Genomic DNA, 13,089 nt, shown 5'->3' on the forward strand with positions numbered 1-13,089 from the left:
AATGGACAGACCGAAGTGACGAACAGGACTCTGCTGCAGGGGATAAAGAAAAGACTGGATGATAAGGCCGGACGCTGGGCTGACGAGCTGTACCATGTGCTCTGGGCTTATCGGACTACCCCACGCACTGCAACGGGTGAGTCGCCTTTCAATCTCTCCTTCGGGACAGAGGCTGTGATTCCGGTTGACATCGGCATTCCCTCCCCAAGAATTGTTGACTTCAATGAACAGCTCAATGGGGACGGACTCCGTGTCAACCTCGACTTGCTTGAGGAAGTCCGTGAGGAGTCACAGATCAGAGCCGCAGCGTATAAGCAGAAGGTGTCTAGATACCATGATGCGAAGATCCGACCAAGGGAGTTCTGCACAGGAGACCTAGTTTTGAGGAAAGCGGCCGTCTCCCAGCCAAGAAGGGTGGGTAAACTCTCTCCGACTTGGGAAGGGCCATACCGAGTCAAAGAGGTCATCCGTCCAGGAAGCTACCGGCTAGAGACACTGGACGAGCAGCTGCTTCCGCACGCTTGGAATTCCAGAAATCTCCGAATATATTATCAATAGTCTTTTCTCTTGCCTTTGAAGGCCTGTAAAGAATCTCTGTAATTAATTTCAAAGAGAAATAAAGTGGAGTTGTCACTAAACTGTGTCCCTCACTTTTGAGTCACTAATATATAGGCTAGCTCCTCCAATAAAAGACTCTAAGTGTTTGCAGACTTAGCTCTCAGCCTAAGTGTTTGCAGACTTAGAGAGCAGCAGTGGTGCACTCGGGCGCGTCCAATTTGGTGTGGAGATCAGTTCCAACCATGGACCCGCCCTAGTGGAGAACCACCTCAAAGACCTGCCCGGCCTAGCCGTCCACAGCCTAAGCCGGACAGGATATGGCGCAATCATTAGGCGCCAAAAGACTCTAAGTGTTTGCAGACTTAGCTCTCAGCCTAAGTGTTTGCAGACTTAGAGAGCGGCAGTGGTGCACTCTGGCACGTCCAATTTGGTGTGGAGATCAGTTCCAACCATGGACCCGCCCTAGTGGAGAACCACATCAAAGACCTGCCCGGCCTAGCCATCCAAAGCCTAAGCCGGACAGGATATAGCGCAATCATTAGACGCCAAAAGACTCTAAGTGTTTGCAGACTTAGCTCTCAGCCTAAGTGTTTGCAGACTTAGAGAGCGGCAGTAGTGCACTCCGGCGCATCCAATTTGGTGTGGAGATCAGTTCCAACCATGGACCCGCCCTAGTGGAGAACCATCTCAAAGACCTGCCCGGCCTAGCCATCCACAGCCTAAGCCGGACAGGATATGGCGCAATCATTAGACGCCAAACGACTCTAAGTGTTTGCAGACTTAGAGGGCAGGAGTGGTTCACTCCGGCTCGTCTGAATTGGCTTACAGACCAGCTCGGCCAATTACATCCGGACAACCACTCCGGCTCAGCATAAAGACAAGGAAGAAGCACAGACGTCATAAATACAAAAAACAAGGCAGCCGTACAGACAGTTGGACAAAATTGAATTTGTATTCATATTACAAAAGTGCTCTTTTCGCCGAGCTGGCTTACAAAGAATGAGCCCCATGGGCCATTACAAAAGTACACAACCAAAATTAAAGATAGGAGCAAGAGGGCTACCACTCAGGCCTCCTTGTCGACCACCTCCTCGGTGACTGCCTCCGAAGTAGGGGCTGCAACCTGGCCGGCCTCGGTGGTTGGGGCGGTGACCTCGGAAGCCAGAACGACTTCCTGTTCCACCTCGATGGGTTGGGAGGAGTCCGGTTCGTCTTCTTCCTCCTCGTCCTCCTCCTCCTCCGGAGGTGCATACGGGACGGCCAGTCCGTCCAGGGAAATGTCGGGGTGAGTCTTCTTCACCTGCTCGGAGCAGAGAAGGAACCCCGCCTTATAGGCCTTGAGGCCCAGGTTGAAGAACTGTGTGTCCTTCCTCTTCTCAGTTTCCTTCACGGCCTCCCCCACTGCCGCTTTCACGGCCGCCTTGATAGCCGCCTTCTCCCTCTGACCGGCTCTTTCTTGCGCATTTAGGAGATCCTGCACGGCTTGGTTTTTGACCCTCTGCAGCTCCTCCTTCAAGCTGTTGAATTCGGCCTCTTTGATCTGGACGGCTTCGGTAAGCCCGTCCTTGTCCTTCTGGAGCTGGCTCTTCTCGGACTCTATCTGTGTGAGCGTCTCAGAGAAGAGATAACGCTTCTTGGCCATATCCCTCGAGTACACCTGAAGTTGATAGAGGGCGGAGGTGATTGCCGCTTCGCAGGTCTCCGGCGCCTCCTTCTCGACTTCCCGCCGGTCGCGTGGGAGGACGCCCTGGTACACCAATTCCGTGGCCACCTAGCTATCCCCCAGGCCGGTGTCCGTTTTCTGCACCGCCCAATTTGGGCGGAAGACGTTGTCGCCTCTCGCCGCCGTGGCGGCAAGGATGCCCAGGACCGGCCCGCTGTGTTGGGGCTCTGTCACCCTTGCAGACCCGGAGCTCTGTCCTGCGAGATTTGCCCGGCTTGACTTGACGGACAGCTTATGCGTCGCCCGGCTGCTTTTAAGAGGCTCGGCCAGTGCGGCCATTGCCGGAGTTGACTCCGGCACCTTTCTTTTCTTGCCCTTGGGTTGGGGCTGCTCCTGCGTTGGGGACGCTTGGGAGGTCTGCCTGATCTTGTCCAGCATGGACATCTGCTTCACCATTTCTGGACGCAAGAACAGGACACAGTTAGAATTTAAATAAAAAAGAAAAAAAAAAGAAAGGAACAGTTCAAAAAATAAAAGCTGGCCTAAAGAGTCTACGTACGTGCCGGCGTCGCACGACTGATCCCGAGCGCTACCAGGACGGCCTCCTCGGAGAAATCCGAGCAGTTTATTTGACCGCGCTTCACCTCTTCTCTGATCAAAGCGAAGGTCATGTGGTCGTAGCCCTTAAGGGCTGGCTTCTGACTAAGGCTCTGGGTGTCCGGCGTTCTCCATTCCAACGAGAACGGCCAGTGGGAGCCCGGCTCGGTGTCCCTAGCGTAGAAAAACCTGTTCTTCCATGTGTGAATGGAAGTAGGTATGCCAGTTATCATTTTCACTTCGGGCCGTTGGCTGATGTAGATCCAGCCGCCGTCCTTGTGCCTCTTCAGGTGCGCACACATCCTAAAGACGGGCAGGGTGGGGTTCCTACGGAGACGAACTCCCAGAAGGTAAAGGAAGCCGACCAGTGTCCTCCAAGAATTCGGCACGACCTGTGTAACCACCAGCCCGTAGTACCTCAGCACATCGACAAAAAACGGATGCAATGGAAGCCTGAGCCCGGCCCGCAAGGCTTCTTCGTATAGGCAGAGATCTGCACTATCGTTGCTGGCCCGGTCCCCTTCGACGGCCGCCCTCAAAGTGTACCGATCAGGGATACAGTATTTGTCCCTGACGGCCTGAAGTTTGCCCGGCCCCAGATGGTTCACCTCGTACAACGCCCCGATGTTGTACTGCGGATTGGCCTCCATCCGTGCCTCCGCTATCACCTCGACGGGCGAGCGCGGCGAGCGAGGAACTACCGCCTCAACGTCTTCTTCGTCGCCGCTGGTTTCTACCCGGTGCGGTCCGTCCCCACGGACCGGGATTGTGTCTAAGTCCACAATCACTTCCTCCCCGCTCTCCTCGTCTACTACGATTATTATCTCCTCGTCCTCAACACCGGCCTCCGTAGGAGAGGCCGGCCTCGTCCTCTCCGACGCCCCGGACCCCGTAGTACTGGTCGAACCGGACTCCTTTGAGCCAGAGTCCGACTCCGAACTAGTGCTAGACATTAAAAGGGAAGAAAAGAAAAGCTAAAAGAAATTACCGAACTGAAGTGTTGACCGAAGATCTCCGGGCTCAGTGGTCCGAAGCGGGCAGAAAGCTGAAGAGCCGAGCAGCGGAGGAGGAGAGTAAAATGTGAAAAGTGAAAAAATGAGGAGTAAAAACTCCGGTATATATAGGCTGGGAAGAGCGGGAAAAATCCTGCCCTTTTCCCACCAGCCAGAGTGCGCCACGTCACCTACCGCATTAAATGCGCCGTCCACATTAAATGTTCGGCACAAGTTCCAAAGTGATTAGGCGGCAAAGAGCGCCTAAGCCGGACAGGATATGGTGCAATCGCTAGACGCCAAAAGACCTGCCCGGCCTGGCCGTCCAGCGCCTAAGCCGGACAGGATATGGCGCAATCGTTAGACGCCAGAAGACCTGCCCGGCCTGGCCGTCCGAGGCCTAAGCCGGACAGGAGATCTGCCCGGCCATGACTCCCAGGCGGTTGGCCGGCCAGACTTCTGGTCCCAACTTTTGGCCGGACTGGATAGCCCAGAGACTCCTGTCCGGCCGTGCTCCTTCAGGCCAAGCTTTAAGGCCGGACCAGGCCGCCCAGAGGCCCCAGTCCGGCCGCAGTTTCTTCTGGCCCAGTTTGAGGCCGGCCCCAGCTGCCCAGAGGCCTTAAGGCTGGCCGGATGCTGTTTTAACCCTCTTTTTGCTTCCCCTAGCCGCTGTCACGACTCGGAGAACCAGGGGGCAACTGATGGGGTCCAAAATCTGCAACCAATCGGCTGTTGACACGTGGCCCTCACAGGTACCACTGCAAAGCCAACACCTGTCCCTGCTAGGCATGACACCTGGACCAATCGAGGACTGCCATCTGCCCCTCCTAGGTATGAGACCTGGTCCATACAGGGGCTACCACCTGTCCTGGACAGGTGGCTCAGAACCACTATAAATAGCCTTCACTTGTGCTAAGGTGAGGGATCTGAGATAAAAACCCTAAGCTTTTTGCTCTAACATTGCTCTGCACTTCTGCTCATACTGACTTGAGTGTCGAAGCGCCCGTCCGGAGCACCACTCCGGGTTGGTCTTCTCACCCTTTGTATTCTTGTCTGTGCCCTTGTGCAGCGCAGGACTCCATTAGCTCTTCAGCAGTGACTTGCCAGATCAGCCCTTCCGGCCCTACCATAACCTGTTACCAATTTTAGACCTAACAAGTAGTTACCATAGGCTTTCCAACCATCTGAAATGCGAAGAGAATAGTCTTTCAATTTGAGAGATGTAGCTTTCGTTTCCATGAGACAGCAAATATGGAGATTGTGCGTTTTATTGAAAACTGCAACTTCTTTCCTCTTTGGGCTGGAGCAGATGCCCCTAATATTCCAAGCACCAAGGAACTTCATTAGGAACGGATGGGGGAGGAGGAGGAGGTCCCATTAGGGGGAACAGGGAAGTGATCAGAACCAGAGGAGGCTAGATCAGAGGGATTTACCAGGTTGTGTGAGAAAGGCTTTTCAAGAGATGGCTGCTCTCTGGAATCAATAGAGTGCTGAACTGTGGGACTATGGGAGGGGGAGCAGTTTGCAGAGGGAGAGGTAGGATCTTTGGCTTGAGATTTCTTATCTCCATCATCTTCACCCTCTAAGATTTGAAGGGACTGGAAAGGGTTTTTTGATAAGAAGCTATCCGGCTCAGGGAGAGGAGGAATTGCTCTTATGACAAGCTGCATCATCATATTTTTCAGAAACAGGGGCCTGAATAGGGAGACCCTCAGAACAGAGTTTCTCTGAGGGGATTTTTGGGATCCATTCTTTTCTAGGCTGCTGCTTTGGCTTGGGGGGGGATATTATCACAGATCAAAGGGCAAGCCTGGGGAGAGTGGCCAAAATCCTTACACTCTTTGCAAGCAACGGGTTTCCAATCATATTCGACTGCTTGGATTTCTAAACCAGTTGGAGTTTGGATTCTGACGTGATCCGGAAGGATACTTTCAGCTGAAACTTCCACACAAACTCTTGCGTAGCTAAGCCTGGTAGATTCTGCAGTGGGGGTGTCCATGTACATTGGTTGACCAATGATACATGCTATCTTTCCGAGGCCTGTAGTTGTCCAGAATTTGAGGTCTAGAGCAGGGAACTTAACCCAGATAGGAAGGGAAGAGAAAGATTTTCGTTGAAGGGAACATCCAGGAGCCCAACGTTGAAGGATGAGAGCTCAAGCACCGTAGGTGGTAGTTGGGGCTTCAAGAATTCGGGAGCATTATTCTTCCAGGTAAAATTTGAATAGGAGGAAGTTGTTAGGAAGGGAAATAAATTGAAATTCTCCTTTTGGTTTCCATTTCCTCTGAAGGTGTTCTTTTAAACAGGCGAAGTATGGCTTTCTTCCAAGGAAGTAGCTGAAAAGACAGTTTTCCCATTTGGATTTGGCATCATCGTAATCTTCCATTTCGAATTTAGCTTCTGATTCCCCGGATGAGGAGCAGGAAGGGGAGTGGAACTCAATTTTTGTTGGTTTGGGTTCTGAAGGTTTCACGAAAAGATTTTTCCAAGCAGGGATTTGGGTGTCATTCACGGGTTTTTGGCTGATGATCGGATCAACCAGGATGTGTTGGGGAGAGCAGCTGTTTGGAATGGGAGAACTATTGGGCGGGATTTGGTTTTTCCAGGTAGGGTTTTGATTTTTGACTTCAGGTTCGGGCGGGAGATGTTGTGGGGAATTTTCAATTTCCGAAGAAAAGGCCAGCTGGCGGGGGGTTTGGACTTTGTTGAAGCCAGAATCTTTGGCGTACAGAGTTTGGCTTCCATTTTCTAAATTTGAAAAAATTTCAAATTGACCAGCGTTCACAAACCTCGGGTTACCATCAGGGGTTAGGCTAAGCCTTTGGTTAGACTGGGTCGGTGGAACAGTATCGTCCGAGTTACTCACTGAGTCTCTGAGTTTCTTGTGGGATGGAATAGGTGAAGAAGGGGTTTCTTCTCCTAGAGGGGGGCTTGGATACAGAATCGGGAAGGAAAAGGTCTAAAGTAGGAGAGGGAGGGGCTGGCTTTTCTCTCAGAGGGGATGAAGAGAAGCAGGTTTGGGGATGCTTTCTGGTGTCCGGAGAATTGGAGGAAGGATTCACGGTGGATTGCTGTTTCCAGGGGAAAATTTTATGAAGTCTAGTTCCTTTCTTGTAGTGGGTAGAAGGATCGTACCCTAGCGAATCAGTGGAGTCATTGAAGAATTTGAGGGCTGGAAAAAGAGTTGAGGTAATCTTCAGAGCAGGGGAAGAACTGAAATATGGAAAGAGGTTTGACTTTGTAGGTTCTAAGGAGCGATTTGCAGGTATAGGAATGAGAGAGGGGAGGGGGGGTGTTGACTTTCTCTCTAAAACTGATAATGTTACTCGTGTGTGTGATCTCCTTTCTGACTGGTTCAAACTTGAGCGTGGGCAATCAGTTTTAGAGAGAAAGTCCGCCGCTCCATTCGATTCCCTCCAAATGTGGGATATCTGCCATGAGTCAAGCAGCTTGAGCTTTTGGAATATGCCATGAAGAATGGCCTGTTGGCGCCAAGGACATTTGAAGCTTCCCTTAATTATGTTGACGGCTTGGAGAGAATCGGATTCAATCCATAGCTTCTTTGCACCTTTCCTGACTGCCAGATGGGTTCCCATGAGGATTGCTTCTAGTTCCAGTCCATTAATACTAGTGGGAAGAGTGTCTGTAGAGAATGCTCCGAAAATCCTGCTCTCTTTATCTCTGATGATGCCTCCTATGGATGCCAAGTCCCCTACAATAGAGGCGTCCGAGTTGAGCTTCAGAATTTCCCCATCAGGGGGAAGCCAAGTGCTGAATTGATCATCGTAATGGTTGCAGAATTTGTGAAGGTTGAAATGCTCTGCAAATTTTGAGGCTCTGTCACTCAGAGAATCCTCCAAGCCCAGATGAATTACTCTTTGCCTGATTGTTTGAAGAATGTCAGCAAGGGTTTTCTGCTTGTGGTTTCTCTGATTGTTGAAGATTCTCCCGTTTCTTTCATTCCAAAGGTGGTAAATGGATGCTCCAAAAGCAATTCTGAGGGCAATTGCTATGCGGTTCTTCCCTTTTAAGTGGTATAGTGCAACATACGAACTGTAATAGTCTTCCACAGGTCGGTCACCACGCTCGCTCAAGTTTGAACTAGTCAGAAAGGAGATCACACACACGAGTAACGTTATCAGCACCAGAATATAAAGTAGCCGCATGATCCCACACAGCTTCAGAGGTAGCAAGATACATCATGGAGGCGGCCAAAGAGGATTCCATACAACTCCACAAAAAAGACATGATCACAACGTCCTCCTGACGCCTTCTCTCATAAGAGGAGTCTGTGGTGGCTGGAGGATCCCATGTAAGAAAGCGAACTTTACCACGACCCAGAAGGTAAGTCTCAACCGCCCTCTGCCAAGGAGCATAATTCTTCCCATAAACGTTAATAGAGGACATAAAAAAGGGACCCTCCACATGAGAATATTGAGTACCAGATTAATGGGATGAAGAGGGAAGAGTGATCCCATCAACTGTCAAACATGACGAGGAATCTTCTGAAGCCATACTAACCACCAATTAGTAGGGGTGTCAATGGATCCAGACGGTCCAATGGATCGTCCGAATCCGAACGTTAATGAACGGGATCTAAACATACGAATAGGATCCATGGGCTTATTTCGGACCCTAAAATCTGGGATCCGAAAAATTTCGGATTGGGTATGGGCACGGCAGAGATGCCCATTGGATAGTCACGATCCGAAATGTTTGACAAAAATACCCTTCAAATTTTGTAAATGCTATTATTTCTATGAAGGGTATTTTGGTCAAAACATCTCTTATCACTAATGAATAGGATAAGGCAGCGGGGTTTCCTTATTTTCAGACTTTCAGTTTTTCACTTTTCAGCCGTTTCATTCCTCCTTTTTAACTTTTACTTTCAGTCTTTCACCGTTTCAGTTTTCACTTTTCACGGAGGAAAGAAAAAGGGATTTTAGGGTTTTGTTCTTTTCTCTACCATTAACAACAACGGTGTGTATCTCTCAAGCTTTGAAGGTAAGGTTTGATTATGTTAGTTCATAAACTCACATATTACCCTAGAAAACACATGCATTAAATTTGGGGATTTTGCTTTTTTTTTTTTTCATGAGATACCCATAAACCCTATCCACAAAAAATAGTGACAAATCAAAACCCCAATCTCTAACCTGATATCAGCTTCTTTGATTCCCAATATTCAAAGCCCACCCAAACCAAATCCAAGACTTCGAAAAGGGGTAAAATTAAGGAGACCCACTTGCCTCAAATGACAGAATTTTTTTTCAATCTCCCCAAAATACCATAGCATAGCCTGCAACATCCAAACCCTTCTCAGAAAGAAACCTACAGTGAATAACTAAGGGTTTTGGAAAAGACCCAAAATCCAATACATGAATTTCAAGCAGAAAACATAAATTTTTTTTAGGGAAAATGGTTTTAGATAGAAATTCTCCAAAACCCAAAAAACAACCCAAAAAATAAACACCGAAAAATCAAGAAAGTTATTTTGAAGCATCAAGCATACCTTTTTGAGGGCTTTCGTTAGCTTTAAAGAGATAAATTGAGACCCATTTGTCAGATTGTTGGAGGATTAAATTTCAGAAATGAAAATTTTGAATTTGAAATAGTGTTGGAAAAAGGTTCTGGAATTTGTAGAAGAGTCTTTTTGCAGATGGTGAGGATTAAGAACTATTCCTCACCCCTTGTGAAGTTAGAATCTCTTTGTTTTAAGCAATGTTTATACATTGAATTGGGCTGGGCCTTCTTAAATATTAATGGGCTAAATGATCTAGATGGTTAGGATCAACCCTCTAACATTCAGATCGAATGGTTAGGATCAGCCTATGGAAATGATTTTTGGGACACAACCTATTTCAGCCGTGGCCCATCTAATGGATGGTTTGGATCATCCTATGGTGCAGGCAATACTGTACTTTTAATAAAGTGAAGGCAATAAGTTTTCATGGTTTTGGATCATCCTATGGCCCATCTAATTGCGCTCCCCTTTTAGCGGAATTGTGGGCAGACTTAACACTTTTTGACGTGGGGTGAAAAAATCCTCGCTCTATAAGGTTTCATGGTTTCCAAACATGGCCTTTTGTTTATGAATGCTTTTTATGTACAATTCAGAAACTCATTTACATTCTCCTGTATTAATCTCGCCTTGTATCTTTCTTGATTGTAATGAATGATGCTAAACTAGCTAAACAATATCTATGGTTATTTTTACATGTTATACAGGAAATTATTTCAACAATGTCTGAGGATATTGTGGATGATAATGTTAATGATGGAAATCACTCACCACCTAGCCCTAGACGATGTAAATTAAGGTCAGTCATTTGGAATGATTTTGAAAAAGAAGAAGATTCAAATGGGGTTTTGTGGGCTAAATGCAAACATTGTAAGAGGAATCTCACGGGTTCAAGTACTAGTGGAACTACTCACTTAAAACGACATCTTGCGCATTGTCCTAAAAACAAAAATCAGGACGTAAGACAAAATTTTTTGTCTTGGGGTCAAGCAAAAACAGATGGGAGTACTTGTATTAGTAACTTTAAGTTTGATCAAAATCAAAGCCGACAAGATCTTGCTCATATGATAATGTTGCACGAGTACCCCTTTAAAATGGTAGAACACCCCGGGTTTATTAAATTTGCTAAGAATCTTCAGCCGTTATTCAAGATGGTGTCTAGGAACACTATTAAGTCTGATTGCTTAGCGATTTATAAGAAAGAGAAAGAAAAGCTCTCTACAGTATTTGAAACTATTCCTGGTCGTATCAGCCTTACAACAGATATGTGGACATCCAACCAAACACTTGGATATATATGTCTCACAACACATTTTGTTGATCATGACTGGGTGTTGAACAAGAGGATAATTAATTTTGCCGTGGAACCATCTCCTCACACTGCAATAAATTTATGTGACACAATTTATCGACAGTTATTAGAGTGGAAACTTGATGGAAAGATATCTATCATGACTGTAGATAATTTGACAACAAATGATAGCATGTGTGCCAGGTTGAAAGAAAAATTGCATGACACACTTCCACTTGAGGGTAAGTTTTTTCACGTTCGTTGTTGTGCACACATCTTAAACTTGGTTGTACAGAGTAGCTTGGAAGTGATTAATAATGTGATCCACAAGGTTCGTGAGAGTGTGAAGTATGCGAAGGCTTCACAATCACGTCAACAAATTTTTCAGGAATTGCCTTGATGTTCCAACTAGGTGGAACTCGACATTCCTTATGTTACAAGTTGCACTAGAATATAAAGATGCATTTCTTCAAATGACACAGCGTGATCTGAATTATCAAGTAGCACCTACAAAAGATGAATGGGAAAATGCTAAAATTATTTGCAATTTTTTGAAAGTCTTTTATGATGCTACCAATATTTTTTCTGCTACCAAGTCTCCTACTGCAAATATATTTTTTCCTGAATTAGTATCAATTCGGTGTGCATTGCATGAGGCATATGTGTGCGATAAATTGTTTATGAGATCCATTGTTGAGAGAATGAAAGACAAGTTTGATAAGTATTGGGGAGAATGCAGCTTGATCTTATCGATTGCAGTAGTTTTAGATCCTAGGTACAAGTTGAAGCTATTGGAGTATTATTATCCTAAAATTTACTATTTTGAAAGAAGTGAGATGGAAATCAAAAAAGCCAAAAATGCCATTAGAGACCTTTACCGAGAGTGTGAAAGAAAACAAGCTTCGTCTACCGAGAGATCATCTCTCTCAGGTTTTAATTTTGCAAATGAGGAAAGGGTAGGGCTCAACACTAATCCAAGTCGACAAGATAAAATGAATCTTTTTCACCAATTTGCTATAGAAAGTTCTTCAAGGGTGGAAAGGAAGGGGGATTTAGATCATTATTTGGATGAAGCCATTATCATAGTTCCTCCCACGAATGAATTTGATGTATTGAGTTGGTGGAAGAGCAATGTACTCAACTTTCCCACACTCTCTATAATGGCTCGTGACATCTTGGGGATTCCCATATCAACTGTAGCTTCTGAGTCTGCATTCAGTACTGGAGGTAGAGTATTAGATCAGTATCGTAGTTCATTACTTCCAGAGACGGTAGAGGCTCTCATTTGTGGGCAAGATTGGTTGCGGGCTTCAATTGATGGTACATATATATTCAATTTAAGTTTTTTATTATTCTAATTGTAGTTTATAAATGTGGTTTTTAATTTTTAACATTTGCTTCGTATACTTGTGAAAGGTTTGGCTAGTTCTACGAATTCTATCACAATTGGCGATGAAGACTAGAGGTGGTCTTTATAGTATTTTCTCTGAGACAGGTAAATAGTTGGTTACTTATTAGATGTTGCTTAATTTTTTATTTTGCATTGTTGAATTTATGATTCACATATATTTAAATTAATTATTTTGTTCCTTTGTATGTTGGTGTAGGGTATATCGACAATGGATTGGAGATTTTTTTGTTAGTTGTGCCAATCGCAAAAACAATGGATTGGAGATATTTTTGGTTTAGTTGTGCCAATTGCAAAACCAACATGGCAACATTGTGTTTTTGAGTTTGATATTTTCATTTATTACTTTGTGGTTACACGAATCTTGTCAACTTTTGCAGACCTATGTATTTATGGTGGATTGATGTTAATATTAGTGAACTATTTACAAATGACTCATTTGATTTGTTGTCTTGGTCAAGCATCATTTTTCTTATTATAAGTTTCACTATTTCAGTTAAAAGTATACACAATTCTTAGAATTTGCAGGAATTTAGAAATGGTTTAGAAGAGCAATACTATTTTTGGATGGTTCCGCTTCATGCTGGTGAGGATTATCATGGTGAGTCTTTTTTTTTCTTGATTCATTTTCTCAGTTTTTACTTTCATTATGCTGGTCTATTGAACATATATGCCGTCATGAATATATTATTAGTTCATCAGTTTTTATTACTGAATGTTATTGTTATGAATCATATTCCTTGATAATAGTTATACATTATTTTTGTGTATGTAATTTTGATTAGTTTTATTGTTTACAAGCATTATTTTACACATAGATTAAACATAGATAAATTTTTAATTTAGTAGAAGAAAATGCATAGAGACACACTAATAGTGGACTGCCATTCTTACTCGTTTTAAAAAAAATAGTTGTTTACTTAGCTTAGTGGGACATAATAGGACACTCCGATGGACGGTCCGAATTAAAATGGATCGTGATCATGACTTGGAAATTAGGATCCGAAGAACAATCCGAGTCCGACCCGACCGATAAGGAATTTGAATGGATCGTGACTG

At 45.4% G+C, this 13,089-nt stretch overlaps 1 protein-coding gene across 1 annotated transcript; it reads left to right on the plus strand.

Annotated features, from left to right (window-relative positions):
• The first annotated feature begins 3,682 nt into the window (after positions 1–3,682).
• LOC143856928 (zinc finger BED domain-containing protein RICESLEEPER 2-like) lies at positions 3,683–12,445 on the plus strand. Its single transcript, XM_077367209.1, has 3 exons — positions 3,683–11,942; positions 12,039–12,117; positions 12,230–12,445. Exons 1-2 carry the CDS (start codon positions 10,973–10,975, stop codon positions 12,083–12,085), a joined length of 1,017 nt encoding a protein of 338 aa, XP_077223324.1. The 5' UTR covers positions 3,683–10,972; the 3' UTR covers positions 12,086–12,117; positions 12,230–12,445.
• The last annotated feature ends 644 nt before the right edge of the window (positions 12,446–13,089 follow it).

The sequence above is a fragment of the Tasmannia lanceolata genome, unplaced genomic scaffold, assembly GCF_043159265.1.
Source record: "Tasmannia lanceolata isolate RefF3 unplaced genomic scaffold, GAP_Taslan_0.1 ptg000024l, whole genome shotgun sequence".
Classification (NCBI taxonomy): Eukaryota; Viridiplantae; Streptophyta; class Magnoliopsida; order Canellales; family Winteraceae; genus Tasmannia; species Tasmannia lanceolata.

Bases quoted from the DNA above. Each gene is read 5' to 3' on its own strand.
- LOC143856928 (XM_077367209.1), top strand. From the start codon at position 10,973: ATGCGAAGGCTTCACAATCACGTCAACAAATTTTTCAGGAATTGCCTT. The intron at 11,943-12,038 runs GTACATATATAT...TACTTGTGAAAG, and splicing joins GTTGCGGGCTTCAATTGATG to GTTTGGCTAGTTCTACGAAT.